The 23,083-nt window shown below is 35.0% G+C and overlaps 1 protein-coding gene across 8 annotated transcripts in view; it reads left to right on the top strand.

The window, feature by feature from the left end:
- Window positions 1-23,083, top strand: part of pcloa (piccolo presynaptic cytomatrix protein a) — a 65,140-nt gene that overhangs the window by 31,508 nt on the left and 10,549 nt on the right. For 5 of the 8 annotated variants that reach the window (XM_073814366.1, XM_073814365.1, XM_073814363.1 and 2 more), the window contains exons 7-20: window positions 171-2,229; window positions 4,923-4,991; window positions 7,798-7,886; window positions 8,158-8,233; window positions 11,477-11,602; window positions 15,152-15,260; window positions 15,344-15,405; window positions 15,492-15,688; window positions 15,768-15,818; window positions 17,412-17,542; window positions 18,884-18,910; window positions 19,215-19,308; window positions 22,004-22,075; window positions 22,302-22,545. In XM_073814366.1, the coding sequence (XP_073670467.1) occupies window positions 171-2,229; window positions 4,923-4,991; window positions 7,798-7,886; window positions 8,158-8,233; window positions 11,477-11,602; window positions 15,152-15,260; window positions 15,344-15,405; window positions 15,492-15,688; window positions 15,768-15,818; window positions 17,412-17,542; window positions 18,884-18,910; window positions 19,215-19,308; window positions 22,004-22,075; window positions 22,302-22,545 (3,406 nt within the window). The remainder of the gene's footprint in view (window positions 1-170; window positions 2,230-4,922; window positions 4,992-7,797; window positions 7,887-8,157; window positions 8,234-11,476; window positions 11,603-15,151; window positions 15,261-15,343; window positions 15,406-15,491; window positions 15,689-15,767; window positions 15,819-17,411; window positions 17,543-18,883; window positions 18,911-19,214; window positions 19,309-22,003; window positions 22,076-22,301; window positions 22,546-23,083) is intronic. The other 3 variants (XM_073814360.1, XM_073814368.1, XM_073814362.1) reach the window with 2 other exon arrangements.

Below are 23,083 nucleotides of genomic sequence, written 5' to 3'. Positions count from 1 at the left end.
ATATATTTACAACTTGCTTTTTAACCAGCTCATATGAAACCAGCTTTAATATAATTTGTACATTTACAATGATAAATTATTTCTTATTTAAAAATTATTTTGTATTTGCTAAAAATAAGAAACTTTGCATTATCACAAGTTGTCATTTATTTATTTATTTTTTCTCTAAGGAAAAGGGATCTCCTAACAGAACTCCATCTGGCACCCAGAAGAAAGTCAAGAGGACACTTCCTAACCCACCCTCAGAGGAAGAAGCCACTAATGGTAGCCAAACAGCCTACAGCTCTGGCTCAGCTCGCCGTCGCCTCTGCCGGAGCACCAACATGGCACGTGCAAAAATCCTCCAGGACATTGACCGTGAACTGGACCTTGTTGAAAGAGAGTCCTCAAAACTACGTAAAAAGCAAGCTGAACTGGATGAGGAGGAAAAGGAGATTGATGCCAAGCTGCGTTACTTGGAGATGGGAATTAACCGGCGAAAGGATGCATTGTTAAAAGAAAGGGAGAAGAGAGAAAGAGCCTATTTGCAAAGTGTTGCAGAGGATCGCGACTACATGTCTGACAGTGAGGTGAGTAACATACGTGAGACAAGAGGTGGAGAAGAAATCAGTGGACATGGACTAGAGAGACCACGTACAGCACCACAGTCAGAACTTGATGACTTTGTTCCTCCACAGACCACACACGATGTCCAATATGGAAAGTATTCCCAGTACCAGTATCCACAGTACCAGCAGTCCCTGTACCAGCCTCAGTCTTCATACCACTCTCAATCCCTCTACTCTTCTGTTCCTTCTCTAACCGCCTCACAACAGCAGAGCTACCACCAAATGCTCTTGTTGCAGCAGAAAGCCAGACAACAAGCTGCTCTCCTCTCTGAACTAGATTCCACCAAAATTGCCACAAAATATGACACCACATCTTATATGGGAGGAACCTATAGCAACCATCTTGACCTCCATAGCTTAGAGGACCGTACTGGCAGCTTGGCAGTCAGTCCTATGTCCAATGTGTCTGCTGACTCCTTCTATGCAGACTTGGATCAACATCAAACACCAAGGAGCTATATGCTTTTAGAAGACGCAGCAGAACTTGCAAAAAGCACCAGTAGCCTTTCATCCACCAGCTATGGCATTGCTGAGAGGGAGCTGGCCAAAGCAGAGCGACTTCTGAGACGTACTGCTGCAGATGTTGGTACAGACTATCTGGGCACATCCTCCAGAATTCACTCCTATGGTAAAGCACAGGATGAAGATGACCCAATGGAAGATCCTTTTGAACTGAAGCTTTTAAAACAACAACTAAAGCAAGAGTTCAGGAGAAGCACAGGGGGTACTGAAAGCTTAGAGCAGCTTGCTGGACTCTCCCATTCTTATTCTTCAAGCACTGGAGTGTCAAGTGGAGCCTACAGGGGCTTTCCTAAAACTGAGAAGTACAGCATCAGTAGATTGACCTTAGAAAAGCAGGCTGCCAAGCAACTCCCAACATCTGTGCTCTACCAGAAACACAAAACCACCAGCAACATTGGCAAATATTCTTCCTCCCTCCAAGATAGCAGAAGTCTAGAAACAGACTATAGCAGTTACTTGGGGTCCAGTAGTGCTTCATCAAGATCAAGCAGACTTTTACAGGATGAAATCACTTTTGGCCTCCGAAAGAATATTGCAGAACAGCAAAAATACCTGGGGTCCACACTTGGAGCCAATTTGGCAGGTTCACTCAATCTGGGCCAAAGCCTGAATCTAAGCCCTGGTATGAGGTCATCTTTAGTAGAAGACTCCTCTTACCCCAGTGGAAGCAGATCACGTCCCTCCTCTAGACCCTCCTCTGTGTACGGCCTCGACTTGTCCATTAAAAGGGACACTTCAAGCTCTTCTTTGAGACTCAAAGCAGAAGGTGACCCCTCCTCTGAGACCTCAGCTTTTCAGACTCCATCAGGCAGGACAAAACCTACAAGCTTAGCTATTGGACAGGGTGGACGTGGGCGTATCCCTATTGTGGCACAAAACTCTGAGGAAGAGAGCCCACTGAGTCCAGTGGGTCAGCCAATGGGAATGGCACGAGCATCCGCAGGTCCGCTCCCTCCCATTTCTGCGGACTCTCGTGATCAGTTTGGATCATGCCTCTCACTCCAGGATCCTCAACAGCAGCATCTCCGAGATGATCCTTCAAGAGGACGTGGATATGTGCTAATGGATGATCTGCAGGGCACCATGTCAGATAGTGAAGGTAATTTGCATGTCCTCAGATTGTCCTTTTGGAGTAACACTTCATACACAGCTTCAGTTTTATATTCATGTATGTCTCTTCTTGTAAGTGGTTGCTCATGACTATGTGAAGGCATCACTCTTTTGAATATATCTGTTAGTCTGTTTGGTTTGAGCTTTGCTGTCCTGAGCTACAATGACGACTCACAATGATTTCTGATTCTTTTTACCCATTAGAGTTAGGATTTTGCATGTGATTTCTTGCACACTGTCTTTTAGCTTCTGTTCTATTGCATGCTTTTTGTCTCTGCATGTTACGATAACATAGCATATACTTTCTGGATGAGATAGATGAAATAAACGTATGCAGGATATCCTATTATAAATTCTTTTCTGTAACCTTATATTAAAGTCGCCATGAAATTTAAATGAAAAACTTGTAATTTGTTTTGGAATATTGTTTTTTTTTTTACAAATTACTCATCTGTGAGCTTCATTATTTAAAAAAAAAATTCATGTGCTCTCATAATTTTTAATCAAAAATGCAAATCTCTTCTCCTCCTCAAAACAATCATATGGTGTGGCAGGTGGACGGGGTTTGGGAAAAAATTGCAGCGATTAGCAATTAGCACTACGACCCAACTTCAAACGATCCAATCAGGTCTCGATGGACAAATTCAAGTCCAGCCCTGCCATTGTTTAATTTCTGAAGCCGGTTTCACTCAGATATACATTTCTGTTTCATGGCGACTTTAATATTAGCCCAATAATCCTAAAGTTGCTAGTCAAGCTGGTCATAAACAACATAGCAGCATATGTTTTTGTTATCATAAAGTGCCTTCTAGCAGATTCTATCTCTTATCCTTAGTTTATGTAACTGTTTGATAGTCTTAATTATATTCACTAAAACTATAAAGTATAACATGATCTGTATTAATGAGTAATTTGATTGTGTTCTTTATAAGGTCATGCAATAGTTTATAAATTCATTCAAAGATACTTTAGTTCCTTTCATAGGAAAATGTTATAGCATATACTCAAACTATATGTAGCCAGTAATACGTTTCTTTATCTGTGTCAATTATTGTTACTCTTCCAGTTTCTTTTTGCATGTTTGATTCATTGATCATTAAACTCTCTTAGTAAATTGCATGTCTCTTCCTGTCTGTATAAATCACTTCTTTTAATGTTCTGCATGTTTTTCTGCTTGCTTTTGGACTTTCAAAAACTAATAAATGCCTTCAGATAGAAAGAGCTATTCTACCGAGCCCCTAAGGTGACATTGAAGTAAAAAAAATTTATGTTTAGTTTCATGTGCTCACGTAAAACTTTCATTTGCTTACACAAAACCTTCATTTGCAGATATTTTTTTGTTTAAAGTTTAGTTTTGTGTGCTCACGTGAAACTTTCATTTGCTTACACAAAACCTTCATTTGCAGATATTTTTTTGTTTAAAGTTTAGTTTTGTGTGCTCACGTGAAACTTTCGCGTGCGCACATGAAACTATCGCGCGCATGTGACACTTTCGCGCAGGCACATGAAACTACGCAAAAGTTTCACGTGAGCACGAAAGTTTCACGTGAGCACGCGAAAGTTTCACGTGAGCACGCGAAAGTTTCACGTGAGCACGCGATAGTTTCACGTGAGCACGCGATAGTTTCACGTGAGCACGCGATAGTTTCACGTGAGCACGCGATAGTTTCACGTGAGCACGCGATAGTTTCACGTGAGCACGCGATAGTTTCACGTGAGCACGCGATAGTTTCACGTGAGCACGCGATAGTTTCACGTGAGCACGCGATAGTTTCACGTGAGCACGTCAAAGTTTCACTTTCACGTGCGCACGTAATAGTTTCATGTGCCCGCGCGAAAGTTTCACATGCGCGCGATAGTTTCATGTGCGCATGCGAAAGTTTCACGTGAGCACATGAAACTAAACTTTAAAAAAAAAAATATCTGCAAATGAAGGTTTTGTGTAAGCAAATGAAAGTTTCACGTGAGCACACAAAACTAAACTTTAAACAAAAAAATATTTTGTGTAAGCAAATGAAAGTTTTATTATTTTAATTAAAAATTAATTTTTGCTCCATGTCCCCTTAGGGGCTCCGTAGTATGCTTTGATTAGCAAAAAATATATATTTATGTAACAAGTCATCATTTTGTAAGTCTCAAAACATGATAGTCAATGCATGGCTTGTGCACTTTTTCTCATCAAATGCATGAAGAACATAAACATTATTTTTATGTTACACATAACACATACTAAAAAAGACAGTTTACCAAAAAATGAAAACTTTGTCATCATTAAGTTGTTCCTAAACAGTATATGTATCTTTTATCTGCTGTACACAAAGGAAAACAAATGTTTGTAGATCTGGGGCACCATTGACTAATAATACTATAGAAGTAAATGGTGCCCCAGATATATTTAGTTATTGACATAAAATATCTTCATTTGTGTTCAGTTGAACAAAGATATTTATACAGCTCTAGAGTGTAAATGATGACAGAATTTTGGGTGAACTATTCCTTTAACATATTTACACAATATAAAGTTTAAGAATCCTAAATCACACAACCTGAAGCTCAAACCCGTAATCATTAACATGTATTTTTGTTGTCATTTATAAAATAATTGTCCCCATACATTTAGCAGCATATGATGCGGTCATCATATGTGCCATCTGGAAGTAAATGCATTTGCCTTGGTTACAGCACTAAGTGAATCCCTGATGGGTTTGAGCAGAGACGATCCAGGAAACTCACATGAGAATGTCACCAACGGTAGAGTATAACCACCTTAGACCTCCTGCACGCCCCTCCCGTCTCCCCCAAACCCCCGCTACCATGTTCACCCACCCGCCAATCACCCACGAGCAGCTCGGCAACCGAATCGAGCGCAAATTCATCTCCATAACAACATGTTGCAGGAAGTGTGATGAATTTGCACGCTGATGTACTGCTGCGATAGTGAATGCAGCCCTCGCATCTGTGATTAAATTGAAATTTCACACTCCTTTTCTTCTAAAAATAACTTGTCTTCTCAGTCAAAGCTGTTGCAATTTGATGAACAAAACGGCATATATTAGATTTGATATGCAAAATTACTAGAATCACATGAATGTATCGACTTTTTGATAAAGCAAAATATATGCAAGAAGAACATGATCTTCATCTGTCATATCATTCTACATCTCAGGTCTGTAAACTAAATTTGTCGTATGTTGTGTTGACCCAAGGTCACCTATTCACCCGTCCTTGACTACTACTGTATATGTATAACCAAAATAAAAGTCTATAGGATATCGAGTCAATTTAAATAATATTTCCAGGGTGTTATCGAGAATGCTTGTTGCATTTGAATGTAGCATCATTAGTTACATAATGTTATTGGCAATAACCACATTAAACTCCTCTCTCCCACACTGAAGCTGAATGATCCTTGTCAGGCATAACAAGTTATCACATCTGTCTGTTATTAACCCTTGTGGGTTGTTCAAATTCACTACTCTTTCATATTGTTAGTGTACAAAAAAGCCACTAAATTAAATGACTTTAAAAATGTATCTAATTTTTTGCATAGATCTGTTAATCAACCTCAGTACTGATCATATATACCAAATGTTTCCAAAAATGTCAGGATTTTAACTCTTTAATTGTCAAGTTCATAAGTGATGACACTGATTTGATGAAAAAAAATTCATAGTCTTGAGCATGTCAAAAATGAGTAAAAACATTGGCTTTCATGCATTTTTAGTTTTTGTGCAGCATCATTATTTTTCTCCCTAATTAGTTGTTTGTGGCTTTTTCTGCCCCATTGACTTCCATTTTACTGAAATTTTTTGATTGCAAAGCCATGGCACCTTATTATATTGCATTCTTGATTGTTTTTCCTTTTGCTAAGAGGTCAAATTTGTCATTTTTACTGTTGATCACCACTGTTGATTACTGTGTGTGTGCGCTTGCGTCCGTGCGTGCGTCCGTGCGTGCGTGCGTGCGTGTGTGTGTGTCCATGTGCGTGCGAACAACTAATTATGGAGAAAAAATAAAATAAATAAAATCTGATGCTGCACAAAAACTAAAAAAAGCATGAAGGCATTTTTTACTAATCTTTGATGACTGTGAAAAAGGGGGAAATCCAGTCCACAATCACTTATTATATTGAATATCTTTTATTTTGTGTGTTTTTTTTTTTCAAATCAGTGACATAACTTATGAACTTGGCAATTAAAAATCCAGTTAACATTTGATAATTTTGATCAGTACTGCGGTTGATTAACAGATTTATGCAAAAAAAAGAAAAAAGTTAATTTTTACAGCTGTTTAATTTTGTAGCTTTTTTTACACAAACAACACGAAAGGGTAGTAAAATTGCCCAGGGTACATAAAAAAGCATTTTTTTTTTAAATATGTGTCAATATAAGATTTGTCACCAAATTTCATTTCATTTGCTGAAACAGACAAAGTTGTGACCAAATTAAGACAAAAAAAACAAAAACAATCCATAAGGTTTAAAGTATTTTAAAAAATTAGGCAAGCACAGATACAAAAATTTCTGTGCCGAAATTGATATTCAATTACTTCCCATATGGCAAGAAAATATATTTTCAAATATATTTCAAATACAAAAAATATATGATGAAATATATTTAGAAATGTTTACAAAAACGTATTTTTACCAATATATTATTTGGCCATTTTTTTAAATATATATTTAAAAAAATATATATATATATATTAAAGCATTTATATTCATATCGCATTGGAAGAAAAACTTTGTATGTTACAAACCTGTAAACATAATGGTAAAAAATTAACTGGAAATATATACTTTTTATACATACTTATACTTTATACATTTTAGAAAAACTTTTATATTTTGGCCAGAAAAAAAATATATTTTTTGCCGTATAGGTTGTTAAATTAAAAATATATTTGTTGCCCCAGAAATACATATTGAAATATACAGTATGTTAATATATATAAAGTTTAAAATTAAATGTATTTAATTAAACTTTACTTTCTACAAAATGTATATATTTAAAACATATTTTGGTCAGAAAAATGTTTACCGATAGATACCGATAGTTTTGCTTTTTACTCCTTGTATCAAATTATTATGTCATGAAATCTTACACGTGCAGAGAGTACGAACCGCAATTCTTTTGTCATTGTTACTCAATTCAAATAAATAAACAGCCTATGCCGGATAGTGGGAAAAATTGCTTTTATCTGCCGATACCAATATATCAGTGCATCCCTAATAAAAACAGAAGATGTTAAGTACAGTAAATTTTAGAGGCAGTGTATAACAAATTTTTATCCATTTAATATGGGAAATTACAGTGTATTAAAAAAAATCAAGGCTGAATTCAAGTTTTAGTTTGCATGCAGAAGTATCCGCTCTAGTTTGTATTTCATTGTTAGTGTCCCTGAGGGTTTAGCATGTTTGAAACTACAACACATTTAAGTCACATACGTAGCTGTCTCAACTAGATGATGTTACCGTACATCCAAAAACTGAAAGGTGTTTAGGGGTTTCACAGACAGGCAGGACTTTCAAGTTTTAATTTCCATCTGTTTTCTAAAGCATACCATCTGCGTCGAGAGGAGACGGACTGGTTTGACAAACCACGAGATGGACGCACAGAGAACGGACAAGGGGTGGAGAGAAGACAGGTGATTTAGTAGTGAGCATGCAAGGCAAACATTATTACTTAATATGACAAACCGGACAGAGGCTATGTGTGTGCACACCTGATACCCATGCAACCGCAAGGTTAAGCATCCATATCAGTGTTTCAGATGTATTTGTACAATAGTTTTTCACACCCTCTAATATTCAAATACAGTTTGTGTGGGTATCAGCTAAATGTGTCTTCATATCTTCAGCTTTAATAAACGTGTCCGGTTTAGTACATCTTACTGCGTGTTTGTCATGTCCCTGTAGGGAAAGTCGTCACAGTACCCGTTTCCTCATGCCAGAGTAAAACTCCAGAAGGATCCCAAAGATCGTAGTGTGTCAGGTAAGACATGCAACAAGTACTAAGGAGCGGTTTCCCGGGATTATCCTACAATGCATGTTTGAGCTGCCTTCATTTAAAAGCACCTTGTACCCACATATCTCAACATACGGTATATCAGTGCCATTGTTTTGTATCGAGATGCACACCAGTATTGTTTTTTCATTTGTAAAATGTCCTAATATAACCAAGGCACAGTCCAGGATTAAACCCTGTCCGGCAATCCGCAGCTATATGTTGTGCGGCTTGGCTTACAATCATACTCTGACAGACGTTTAGGGCAGCTGTCCCTGGTTAAAAAAGATCTGTTTGCCTACCAGGGCCGCATGGATAGACGCCCGAGGCCTTTGTCTATGCAAACATTATTCAACATGCTGAGATTGTATTGGCACAGTGATTTTATGGCTACTACTAAGCGACACATTAGCACTCTCCAATTTGCCTTCAGCATCCTCTCGTGGTGCAATGCTACATCATTACACAGCAAATGCAATGACCCCTTTTATGTTTCTGTATTTTAAAGAGTCATGTACAGTAGATATAATGAGTCTCCCCCATCTCCCATGTTGATCTAAGCATTGAAAAAGGGCAGACATTACACACTGGCATTCCTCCATCAGTCATCTAATCTCAAAATGGCATGTAATGCCCACATCGGATTATCTTTGTAATTAGTTGCACAAACAAGCGCCTTAAGAAACGAGATGACTACAGAAGGGTGCGCAGTGTAGATTCGTGGCACTGTAATTAAGGTAATGTCTACATTGGTAATTAGTCTGATGATGGGGTCTGGTACTGTGATTGTGAAGTGTAAGATGTGTCACACACAACACAACCGGGTTTGCACGATAATGGATTGAAATGTTGTAATTTTTTTGATAGAACTGTGATTAATCCATGTTTGAAACGCACAGCATTTTTTTGTTGTGATATTTGCTCAATAATTCTGAAGTGCATTGGAACAAATGTGACCCTGGACCACAAAACCGGTCATAAGGGTAAATCTTTTGAAATAGGACAATATTTGACCAAAATACAACCATTTGAATATCTGGAATCTGATGCAGTGGCGGCTGGTGACTTCTTTTTTCGAGGGCGCTCGATGCGAAGTTCGTCACAACATGTATGTAGACCGTTTTGTGTGGTTTCGTAATTTCAAAATATGTGTTAGACGTGTCGAGTGATATGTGCACGTCTTGTGGACAAAACACATGATGCACATGGATCACATGACGCAACAAACACATATTTTAAAAACACGAGCAACACACATGACACTCCGAACACTTATTTTGAATTTGCGCCCCTCGGATGAGCAGTCACCAGCCGCCACTGATCTGATGTCACAAAAAAATCTAAATATTGAGAAAATCGCCCAAATGAAGTTGTCCAAATCCTGCCCATACAGCAAAAGAGTTTACAAAAATACATTTGCTAAAAATATTTTGGAATATGTATACAAAAATATATTTTTCACCAATTTTTGTATATTTTTAATAGGGCTGTAAAAAGATGAATCGCGATTAATCGCATACAAAATAAAAGTTTGTATTTGCATAATATATTTGTGTCTTTATAGTGTGTAATTATTTTGTATATATTAGGGATGCACCGATAGGATTTTTTGGGCCGATACCGATTTAAACAGACAACAACTGGCCGATACCGATGCCGATACCAATATTAAATTAAGTCTATCAGCTAGTTTATATCTGCATCAAATTATTTTTACTGAACATGGATTGGATCTGATTAACATTCAACTGACCAACATAATAAGAGAGGCACAAATTAAACTAAAACAAATATAATAAGACAGCATGACAACCTTCAAAGGTGGTTTTTGCTATTCAGCATTTATTTTATCAACAACATTAACTAATTTTTTACATATAATGGATTTCTTTATGCAGTTAATTAATAAACAATCGGTATCGGCCTTTCTCGTGCTATTGCCGATATGCCGATGGTTTCAAATTCATCAAAAATCGACCGATAAATATCGGCGGCCGATACATTGGTGCATCAGTATATATAAATACACACATACATGTATACATTTAAGAAAATTTTTTATGTATATATTTTTTTATCTATGTATAAAATAAATCAAAATCTCAATATATATATGTAAAAGTTTCTTAAATACTTGCATGTGTGTGTATTTATATATACAGAATAATTGCACACAGTGCACACATATATTATGCAAAAACAAACTTATTTTGTATGCGATTAATCACGATTAATCTTTTGACAGCCCTAATTTTTAAATACAGTTTAAAAATAAACATATTTTTAAAGCATTTAAAATATATTTAGCCCTTTATACCAAGGAAATATATTAATGTCACATTGGTAGAAAAACATTGTTTAAAAAGGTGTAAATAAAAATATTTTTTATTTCAACAATATACTTTATAAAATTAACTTTAATTAACTTAACTATATTTAGCATATATATTTAAAATATATTTTGGCCAAGAATACATTTCTTGCATTATGAGTTGTATTTGATTGCTCTTGAAATACATGTTGTGTATAAATATATGTTAATACGTGAAGGTTGAAACAAAACATATTTTCAAATTCAAAAAATTTATTAAATTAAGCTTTACTTTTTACAAAATGTATTTAGCATATATTTAAAACATATTTTTGGCCAGAGAAATAATTTCTCTGCTGTATGGGAGGAAACAAATATTACTAATAATAAATACATGTTTTATTTATTTTCAGCAGAAAATTTACAAAATATTTTTATGGAAGATGATCTTTAGATAAAATGATTTTTGACATAATTATTTTTTATCATTTTGACCCATACAATGCATTGTTGGCAATTGCTATAAATATACCCGTGTAACTTATGACTGGTTTTGTGGTCCATGGTCACATATACTCACAGTGCACACAATACATTTACTTTTAATAATTTGGTAGACGCTTTTATTCTGAAGTGACATTATGCAATACATTTACCTGTGAATCGAAACCCTGACCTTTGTATTGCCAACACGATGTGATTGAATTGCACACAAGGACTTACATTATAAATATAAACAGGGCATTTGCTGCGTTTATGTAATAAATATACAAATGTATAAAAATCTTTTAAAAAGCATCATCCAATAATCTCATACTGGAAAGGTCATGAAAATTGATTGATCAAACGCACCCTGAACAAAGTCTACACATTTGTGGTCTACACAGATTCACATATCCCTTAATGCTTTATCTTTACAGGAAACGGACTGGGTATCCGTGTGGTCGGAGGAAAAGAGGTGCCGGGAAGCAACGGGGACATCGGTGCGTACGTAGCCAAGGTACTGCCTGGAGGAGCTGCAGAACAGACAGGAAACATTGTGGAAGGTAAGCAACTCCACGAGGCTTTTACTGCGTGGGTTCATCGGTTTATTTCAGGTGTATCAATTCACAGATTTGCCAAGGGAAAAAGGCATTTCGGGTCACGGTTTGACGTGATATTTCTGTGTAGGAGACAGAAGAAACAAACGATGCACGATTCCTCACCTCCAGGCTTCAGGAATGACTCATCCGTGATGTTGAGAGATAAAGATGAAATTTAAGGTTCATGAGTTTCCTACACAGTGTGCATTTTAATGGAGATGTTACAGAGATGAAATGGTAGGAAAGAAAGCAGGTGCAATTTATATCAAGACTCTGACTGTGAGAGATTTAGTGTCCGAAGCAGTTTTTTGTGTTTAAAAGTATACCCAGTTATGTAAATGTGCACTTTACTGAGTTAAATTTGACCCCGTTGTGATAATTTCACTTAGTGATGGCTGACGGCTAACCCTTTTCATCAACTTGGAAGCTGTTTTGTGAGACTGTTTCAGCCATTTTAACAGACCTGAACTTTACAATCTCTATTGATCTCAGTCGTGACTAAGACATTAACGCTCGCATTCCCCAGAGAACGATGGCGCGTGCGGACCCCACACATTGTAAATTAGGTCTCTTCTGGCTCCGACTCTTCTGCCGATTTCTGCGTGTGATTATTTACGAGGGACTGGGATGGGTGGCGAATGAGAAAAGTGAAGCTGAAGGGAGTGGAGGAACTGTCCGTGCAAAGGCTTATTTATGTGGCCATAAAGATCAGCTGGGCTTTGTTGGAGAACATTGTGAGCTTTGACTGGGACTGACACTTCACATCTGTCTTCCTCATCCTTCCTCCCATCCTCCATCGGATGTTGCTTTGTATTCTGCATCTGATTCTTTAGCTTTCTTCATCTTTATTTCTTTATATTATATTTACATGTTTCTCATATCTGCTTTCTTTTTGTATATCTTCTTATGTTTACTCTTGTCTCATCTCTTAAGAAGTTGATGATTTTTAAAGAGATCTTTCCATAAAGTCATCTAAGGTGTATACACAGCAAATATGTCTTTCTTTCTTAGTATTTTTGTCTTGTTTAAGTTGAAATATTTAAATTTTTTAAAATCAAGATATATTTTCTTGATGAGCAAAATAACATACTAAAATAAGTCTAGATTTTAGACCAAAAAATATTTAATTTAAGTGTATTTGTGTTTAAAACAAGCAAAAATATCTGCCAATGGAATTAAGTGTTCAAGAAAAAAGTTAAGTTATTTCAAGATTTTTTGCTTACCTCATTGGCAGATTTATTTGCTTGTTTTAAGCACAAATTTACTTATTATAATTTTTTGTCTAAAAACTATTTTTCTTCTTAGGTCATTTTGCTCATCAAGAAATTAAGATGCTTTTTTCTTAGTATTTTTGTCTTGTTTTCTATAAAAATATCTAAAAATTCTTAAATTAAATTAAGTCTAGTTTTTAGACCAAAATATTAAATGTAAGTGATTTTGTGCATAAAACAAGCAAAAAAATCTTGAACATTTTTCTTAAACACTAAATTCAAGAAAAATGCAAGAAAAATTTGCTTACCCCATTGGCAGATTTCTTTGCTTGTTTTATGCACAAAATCACTTAAATTTGATATTTTTAGTCTTAAAACTTTGCTCATCAAGAAAAAGCATCTTAATTTAAGAATTTTTAGATATTTTTACTAAAAACAAGACAAAAATACTAAGAATTTTTTTCTTGAAAATCATTTTTTGCTGTGCAAAGTAAAAAATGACTTACTTAGTTTTTTGTCTTGTTTTCAGTAGAAATATAAAAAAATCTTAAATTAAGATCCTTTTTCTTGATGAGCAAAACGACCCAAGAAAGTAAATCTAGTTTTTAGACCAAAAATATCAAATTTAAGTGATTTTGTGCATAAAACAATCAAAAAATCTAGTGAATTGAATTTAGTGTTTTTTGTAGTTTTATGCACAAAAACAGTTAAATTTGATATATTTGGTCTAAAACTTATTTTCTTGGGTTGTTTTGCTCATCAAGAAAAGCATCTTAATTTAAGAATTTTTTGATATTTTTACTGAAAACATGACAAAAATACTAAGAATTTTTTTCTTGAAAATCATTTTTTGCAGTGCACAGTAAAAAATCACTTTCTTAGTTTTTTGTCTTTTTTTCAGTAGAAATATCAAAAAATCTTAAATTAAGATGCTTTTCTTGATGAGCAAAACGACCCAAGAAAGTAAATCAAAAATATCAAATGTAAGTGATTTTGTGCATAAAAAAAACAAAAAATCTGAATTTTTCTTGAATTTAGTGTAGTTTTATGCACAAAAACAGTTAAATTTGATATATTTGGTCTAAAACTTATTTTCTTGGGTTGTTTTGCTCATCAAGAAAAGCATCTTAATTTAAGAATTTTTAGATATTTTTACTGAAAACAAGACAAAAATACTACGAATTTTTTTCTTGTAAATCATTTTTTGCAGTGTACCTGATAGTGCCCCATTTTTAGCTCCAAAATGCACATTCATCTATCACAAACCAATGTGTATCTTTAAAATGGGGCACTATATATCCAAGTCATCTACACCTGGGAGTTAAATGGGCTAATTTAAATTTTTGGATGAACTGTTTCTTTAAGGATGTGTCAAACATTTCTAATTGCTTTAAGTGTGATTATACACACAGCCGACATGTTTATAAGATGCAGGACATGCCGTTTTTAAAGGGGCATATCATGAAAATCTGACTTTTCCAAGTGCTATAATTGGGTCACCAGTGCTTCTATCAACCTAGAAAATGTGATAAAAACAACCCAGTCACTTAGTTTTGGTAAACCATTCTCTGCAAGCATGTGAAAAAATAGGTAATTGAAATTTGGCTCCCCTTGTGATGTCAGAAGGGGATCTTATTATAAAAATACTGCTCTTTAATCTGCACTAACCAACCAACCACTGACATTTAGTGCAGAGAGAAAAAACTATTGACAGCACAATTGAGTTTCAATTTCAACAAACCACCATTATGGCGATCAGTGTTTGCATTTCATCAGCTCATTTACATTTAAAAAGGACACACCCCAATAAGCACATTTTTACAAAGTAGCCATTTTAATATGCTACAATAAATGATGTTATTGCTATTTTGATCTAAAACTTTACATATGTATTGTGAGGACACCAAAGATTGATTTTACATCTTAAAGTCTTAAATGATCTCACATTAAGCTGTGAGTGTACACATTCAGTAAATGACACATTGACCTCCAGGGACCCCAATCATCCGCCGTAATGTGGGAGCTTTAAAACGTCCAAAGAGGGCTTACCTGGCCTACCTGAAGACTCGCTTTCATCTGTGTAAGTGTACCAACGGAGTGCTTTGAGTTTGTGTTTGCCGAGCTTTTCTGTCCCCTGCGAGCAGCATTTCTCTTCTTTCTCACAGGGTGTTTTGTGGATAACTGCTTTATTTTAAGAACTGAAAGTGTGGCGTTGCAGTGCTCAGAACAGTTTGTCCTCCAGCTGGTGGAGTGTAAAATGCTTTCATTGGCTGATTTTCTATCTGCATGTGGGTTTGCACAGGAATGCAAGTTTTGGAGTGGAACGGCATTTCTTTGACTGGTAAGACGTACGAGGAAGTCCAGGGTCTGGTTGGTCATCAGGTCGGAGAGGCGGAGTTATGCATCAGGCTGTAAGTGTCCAGTTTTCTATTAAACAGCGATATAAAAGTGATTTGATGTGCACATTATATTGTCAAATCTCTTTAATCTCTAGGGATATAAATATGCTGTCTGAATCTGAAAGCTCGCACCTCGACTTTCAAGACCAGACCAAAGGTAAGACTCGTTTGACATCTCACATCAGTGTCATGTCCTTATTAACCCTATAATTGCTCATCCACTGATTTGCATTTTAAAATAAGCAGGTGACCGACCTCCACGTTCCCCAGGTGTGGACCCCAAGCAGCTGGCTGCAGAGTTGCAGAAAGTCTCCCAGCAGCAGGTGCCGTCCACATCTACGTCAGCGCTGGATAAGACCTCGGCGTCTGCCGGGTCCAGTGCGGTTCCGAGCCCAGGGCAGCCCGGGTCTCCTTCTGTCAGCAAGAAACGCCACAGCAAGGTCCAGCGAACAGTGTACACATGCATATATATAATCATTTTATGCAAATTAATTATAATGCTGGGATTTTGATTTTTAGACATCTGAGGCTGCAAAAACTCAGTCCTATCCAGTGTCCGGAGATATCCAGGTAAACACATGTAATGGTCAGCTACCTAAATATAATTCGTTTACCTTAAAGGTGTTGCGGAGGATTTCTTGAATTTGAGAAAAGAACCGCCTTCTCCACTTTTTAAAAAAATGCAATTGCGCAACACTCCTGATTGACAACTAGGAGGACGAATAGTCTTGATGATCCACCCGGAAAAAGAAAATCCTCCACAATACCTTTAATATGAAGATTATTTTATTTATATTTATAAATAATGTATATATATTATTATTTATTTACCCTCAAGTTGTTCCAAACATAGATGTTGTTAATTATTCATGGAAGATTTTTCAAGGATTTTCACCTAGATATTATACTTATTTAATATATTTCACATATTTTGGCCAAAAATATGTTTTAAATATATTGTAAATAAATTTTGTAAAAAGCTTTTTGAATTTGAAAATATATTTTAACCTTCATATATCAACATATATTTTAAAATTGTATTTCAAGGACAAGAAGATACATTTCTAATTTTATAACCCATATGGCAAAAAATGTGTTCTTGGCCAAAATATATTTTAAATATATGCTAAATACATACTAATTTTATAAAGTATATTTTTGAAGTTAAAAATATATTAATTTTTAATATTCAAACCTTATATAGTTTTAAAGTTTTGTAACAAAGTTTTACTTCCAATGCAACGTGAATATATTTTCTTGGTTTAAAAAATATGGAAGGCTAGATAGATTTGGGCTGTCAAAAGATTAATCGCATACAAAATAAAAGTTTGTGTTTGCATAATATATTTGTGTGCGTTGTGTGTAATTACTATTTATACATAAACACACACATACATTTAAGAAACATGTTATTTATGTATATATTTTTATATTATATATAAAATAAACTATATAAAATCTAAATAAATAAATATATATATATATATATATATATATATATATATATATATATATATATATATATATATATTTATTTATTTATATATATATATTTATTTATTTATATATATATATTTATTTATTTATATATATATATATATATATATATATATATATATATATATATATTTATTTATTTATATATATATATATATATATATATTTATATATATATATATATATAAATGCAAATGTATCTTAAATACATACATGCATGTGTGTGCATTTTATATATACAAAATAATTACACACAGTGCACACACATATATTATGCAAAAACAAACTTTTATTTTGTATGCGATACGATTCATCTTTTGACAGCCCTTATATATATATATTAAATGCTGTACAATACATTTCAAAGTATACAAAAAATTATCTTGTGGGAAAAGAACGGTGCACCAAAATATGAAAATTCTCTCATTATTTACTCAACCTAATGCAATAATGTATGTGACTTCCTTTCTTCAGTTGAACATGAATAACTAATAGTTTTTATACTAAAATGTCATAATTTTGCTTTGTTATACGGAACACAAATTCATATTTTGAGCTTTATTCGTGATCGATATGTTGCGCAACAGCACACGCTCCCCTTATCTTATTAGTGACATCATCCGACCTCTTTGTTCATACTTGAATGTTATCATTTTAACTTTGCAGCTTCAAATCAATTATGACAAACAGCTGGGCAATCTCATCGTCCACGTTCTCCAAGCGCGAAATCTGGCACCGCGGGACAATAACGGCTACTCCGACCCGTTTGTTAAAGTTTACCTGCTGCCAGGTAGAGGGTAAGTAGGAAAACTCCTACTTTGAAGTATGAATCTTGCAACAAAGTTAAAAAGTGTGTGTGGTTTAAGCCTCAGAGACCACAGACCGACCCCAACTTTCAATATTATGTTATAAAAAGAAAGTGCACCAGACTTTATGCCAAAAGTAAAAAAAAAATGGCTATGCAAGTATGAAGATAGCATGTTAGTTGATTTTTAAATGGGAAATATCATGAAAATCTGACTTTTGTCCATGTTTAAAGGTGCAGTGTGTAAATTGTAGCGACATCTAGTGATGAGGTTGCGTATTGCAACAAACGGCTCACTCCCTTTTGAAACGCATAGAGAAGCTATGTTAGCCACCACCGGAAAAATATGTCATCGTCCGAGACAACTTAGTAAAAAAGTTTGTCCGTTAAGGGCTTCTGTAGAAACATGGCGGCACAAAATGGCGACTTCCACGTAAGGGGACCCTCGTGTATGTAGATAAAAACGTCTCATTCTAAGGTAATAAAAACATAATGGTTCATTATAAAAAGGTCTTTATAATATAGTTTTGTGTATTATTTTGCATTTCTTTCAAGGGGTCCTTCTAAAAATTACACACTGCACCTTTAAGTGCTATAATTGGGTCCCCAGTGCTTCTATCAACCTAGAAAATGTGAAAAAGATCAACCCACTAACTTAGTTTTGGTAAACTATTCTCTGCAAGCATGTGAAAATTAGGTCACTGAAATTTGGCTCCCCTTGTGATGTCAGAAGGGGATCTTATTATAACACACCCAAAAACGGCACAATTGTGCTCACACCTAGAAAAGTGGCAATTTTAATATGTTATAAAAAATTATGTGTGCGGTATTTTGATATAAAACTTCACTTATGCACTTATTTTACATCTTAAAAAAGTGAAAGTCCCCTTTAAATAAACCTCACACACCCCTGGCACTGGACGTTAAACCTCCCTGAGCTATTTTTTTTATATAAGATGCTACTAAGAAATCAATTATTGTTAGCTTGTTTTAATGTGGTTGTATGTAAGTGTGTGTTTGTGTGTGCAGTGAGAGAGAAAATCAATTCCAGTTATATTTATGTGTTAAACAAAAGCATTGATTGCTGTATTGAAGCTGTGTGCGTGTGGTTGTATATGCGTGCATCGGACCATTGGCTCTCATCTGTTCATGCTGTACCCGGATTGAATCTTGAACAACAGGAGCTCTTCATTTCTCTGCTCCATATGGGCATGAATGCATGAGCAAGTGCATAAAACAGTTTCGCGAGCAAACACGCACACGTACACACTTTTCCAGGCCTTCACTCACAACCGGTTGTTGTTTGTTTTTGCTGCATGCTGGATCTTCACAGTCAGGTCATGGTTGTGCAGAATGCCAGGTATGTGATTCTTTACTATAGTACCCCAGACTTGGCCATGCTCGGACATGAACGGCTCGCTTTTATTGATTTATCGGGTTGTGTTTTGTTCTTTTATCTTCCTTTTGAATCATTGTGACATATCTCATTATTTTCTCAATAGTATAAGCTCAAGTGCGCCTATACTAGACATTTACATCGTGCTGATCATTTTCCATTTGCCACCACTGTGTGACTGCATATTTAGTTGACTGAAAAGCGTTTCTGTACCCGTCTCCGGCCTGTTTCTCCGGCTGACCTCTTGTGGTTTGTTATAAAATTGCAGTGCAGAGAATAAAAGAAGATCCAAACACGCTCAGAAGACTCTGAACCCGGAGTGGAACCAGACGGTCATCTACAAAAACATACATCTGGAACAGGTCAAATAAACAATCACTCATCTATTTTCACATACTGTATATATGTTATATTCTGATCTGCCTAACAAATAAACAGCAATGCCTTTTTAAAATAATAAGCAATGAAACATCATTTCAGCATCTATGTTAACTATACACTCAAGATAGTCTGGCGCTTCTAGACAAAATAAACTTAGATTTGGTAACATAGTTTTTGCCCAAATAACTTGTGAGTTGTCTGATATTTCATCATGTAAGCAAAGTTAACAGTGACTACAAGCTGTTTGCTTTCATTGATTGATTTATTTTATTTATTTTGGGGTCTATTACACTACAAAAAAATTTTTGTTTTCAGTACAAATATGTAAACATTCTTAAATTAAGATGTATTTTCTTTATAAGGAAAATTACCTAAGAAAATAAATGTATTTGTTGACAAAAAACATCAAATGTACGTTAATATGTGCTTAAGACAAGGAAAAAAAAATCTGCCAATGGTGTAAGAAATGTTAAGTGTTTAAGGACAAAGTTCTTGGCAATTTTTTTTGCTTGTTTTAAAGCACAAATTCACTCAAATTTAATATTTTGACTTATTTTTAGTTCATTTTGTTTATCAAGAAAATGCATCTTGATTTAAAAAAATTTGATATTTGTAATGAAAACTAGACAAAAATACGTAAGAAATTTATTGCAATGTAAATTTTCAATGATAGCCCAAATTTTGCCTTGTTTTAACCTGCACTGCAAAAAATTATTTTCAAGAAAGTAAAAATATTGGTTTCAGTAAAAATATAAAAAAAATCTTAAATTAAGATGCTTTTTCTTGATGAGCAAAATGACCTAAGAAAATAAGTCTATCAAATTTAAGTGATTTTGTGCAGCAAAAAAATCTGCCAATTGGGTAAGCAAAAAATCTTGGACATTTTTCTTAAACACTAAATTCAAGAAAAATTTGCTTACCCCATTGGCAGATTTTTTTGCTTGTTTAATACACAAATTCGCTTAAATTTGATATTTTTGTCTTAGAACTAGACTTATTTTCTTAGGTCATTTTGCTCATCAAGTAAATTCATCTTGACTTGAGAATTTTAAGATATTTGTGCTTAAAACAAGACAAAGATACTAACTAAGAAAGTTATTTTTTGCAGTGTATTGATTTATTTCCACTGCAAAAAAAAATTTCAAGAAATTTTTTTTTTGTATTTTTGTCTTGTTTTCAGTAAAAATATCAAAAAATTCTTAAATTAAGTTGCTTTTTCTTGATGAGCAAAATGACCTAACAAAATAAGTCTAGTTTTAAGACAAAATAAACATCAAATGTAAGTAAAATAATCTGCCAATGGTGTAAGAAATGTTTTCCTGATTTTTTTATAGAAGTGTTCGGGAAAAAAGTTCAAAGTTGGCAGGTTTGTTTAGTACGGAGCCCCTAAGGGGACATGGAGAAAAAATTAAATAAAGTTTAGCTTCGCGTGCGCACGTGAAACTATCGAGTTTTGCTTGAGTACATGAAATTAAACTTTAGATTTTTTTTACCCCAATGTCACCTTAGGGGCTCGGTAGTTTTGTGCTTGTTTTAAGCACAAATTCACTTACATTTTTATATTTTGACTTTTTTAGGTAATTTATCAAGAAAATGCATATTGATTTAAAAAAAATTATATTGTACTGAAAAGTACCTAGACCCTAAGGTGACATTGGATAAAAAAATCTTAAGTTTAGTTTCATGTGCTCACGCGAAACCTTCATTTGCTGAATTTTTTTTTAAGTTAAGTTTCAAGTGCGAACACGAAACTAAACGCGATATCTTCATGTGCGCACGCAATAGATTAATGTGTGCTCGCAAAACTAAATTTATTTAATTTTTGCTCCATGTCCCCTTAGGGGCTCCTTAGAAAACAAGACAAAGTAAGAAAGTAATTTATTGCAATGTAAATTTGCAATGATATCCCAAATTTTGCCTTGTTTAAGCCTAGATGTCTGTGTTTGGACTGCTGTAGACATCTTTAAAATTTAAAATTGCTTGCTGGGTGACACATTATTATTTTATTTTATGTCCAGAAATCCAAACAATCCAAAGGTTCACATACTTGATTCAAAATGTAGATGTTTCAGAAAGTCTATTTTTGTCTTTTTATTACATTTATACGTTGTTTCCGAAAAGAGCTTTCATCATATCAGATATCAGAAAAACCCAAATAAAATCAGATTTCAGTTTGATGCAAAATGCTTTTTACTGTCAACACTTCACATCGGTTTTGAGGTTTCAATTATGTGAGAGCTCCTCAGAGAGACTGCCAGGCTTTGGTGCAAACAATGCAAAGCCTTCAGTCTCCCAGACGTATTTAAACCTAATTAAGACCAAAGATCTCCTTCAGTGTCTTTAGCTCTCTGAGACGTCTGCTGACAGATGTGATTGATGCGTTTTAACTGCACTATTGATGCGAGGCCAATGGGTTTTAATTGAGACAGAGAATAGAAGGAAGGCTTATATCTGAAACCATCTGGATTAGGCGGTCTTGGATCTGTTTGACATATTTGCTGGTGTAAATGCAAAGAAAATAATTTTCTTAATCATTAGTTTTGTATTTTACTTCAGAGTAAAATGTGTGAGAAAATAAGACTTGTTCAGATGCAAAACCCTCTAAGTGCGTCTGTCACTTTTTCATGTAAATGAGCATGAGATTGTTATTGATGATGTTTTGTGATGTGTGTTTAGCTGAAGAAGAAGACATTGGAGGTCAGTGTGTGGGACTACGACAAAAGCTCCGCCAATGACTTTTTGGGAGAGGTGAGAGGTTCACTAAAAAACTTTAGAGACTTTTTGTTCACATCCATTAAATCCAGGGTCAGACATTACTATTGGAAAACTGTCCCAGTAGGTTAAAATTCCAAAATTTGGATACCCAACTAAAAAACTGACCTGGAAGACCTGGACTCTGCATGCGTATGAGGTCACAGAGATGCATTTTTTCGTTTGAAAATCTTGTGCATTATCTTTGTTTGGGGATGTTTAGGTGCTGATTGACCTGTCAAACACTTCTCAATTGGACAACGTCCCACGATGGCTGCCTCTGAAGGAGCAGAGCGAAGGTGAACATCATCGTCGTTCTCACTCGGGACAGAGCCGCCAGCATTCGCCCAAACCTCCCGGAGGTCACGGAAGCTCGCCCAAAACCTCCAGCCACAGCAAGGAAGACTCTCCAAAATCCTCTGTTATCAAGAGTCGTAGTCACGGCATCTTCCCCGACCCTGCCAAGGGTAGGAGCCAACACCGCATGCCATCAGTCTGCGATGTCTCTCACTTTTTCACTGCAAATAAATCTTTTTCTTAATCAGTATTTGTACAGTACAAAGCAAGTTTATTTAGACTTAAAGGTGCACTTTGTAGATTTTAGCGGCCTCTAGTGGTGAGGTTGTGAATTGCAACTAACAGCTCAGTCCAGTGCTCACCCCTTTCTTTTTGGATTGTATTTTTAATCATTTTGGAAATGTATAGCCATAGTTGCTATTTACTAAATGTAAATATTGCATTGATCTTATTTTAAGGACAATTTTGTTTAAGGGATATCAAGACCAAAATACTGATCAAGAAAAAGATTTTTTGCATCGTTTCAGTCTTTCCGTCTTCTGCGCTCTGTTCATCCCTCTTGCTGTCATTTCTATTCGCTCTATCTCCTCTCTTTCTGTCTTTCACATGATCTCTCCATCCTATATTACTCAAGCTTCCTAGCTTTTGCTTCTTGCTCTCCATACTGTATATGTGTGTTCAGTTCACGACAGCGCTGAGCTCACCAGC

The sequence above is a fragment of the Paramisgurnus dabryanus genome, chromosome 1, assembly GCF_030506205.2.
Source record: "Paramisgurnus dabryanus chromosome 1, PD_genome_1.1, whole genome shotgun sequence".
Lineage (NCBI taxonomy): Eukaryota > Metazoa > Chordata > Actinopteri > Cypriniformes > Cobitidae > Paramisgurnus > Paramisgurnus dabryanus.
The sequence above is the reverse complement of the archived record's forward strand: the minus strand, read 5'-3'. Positions and strand labels throughout refer to the sequence as shown.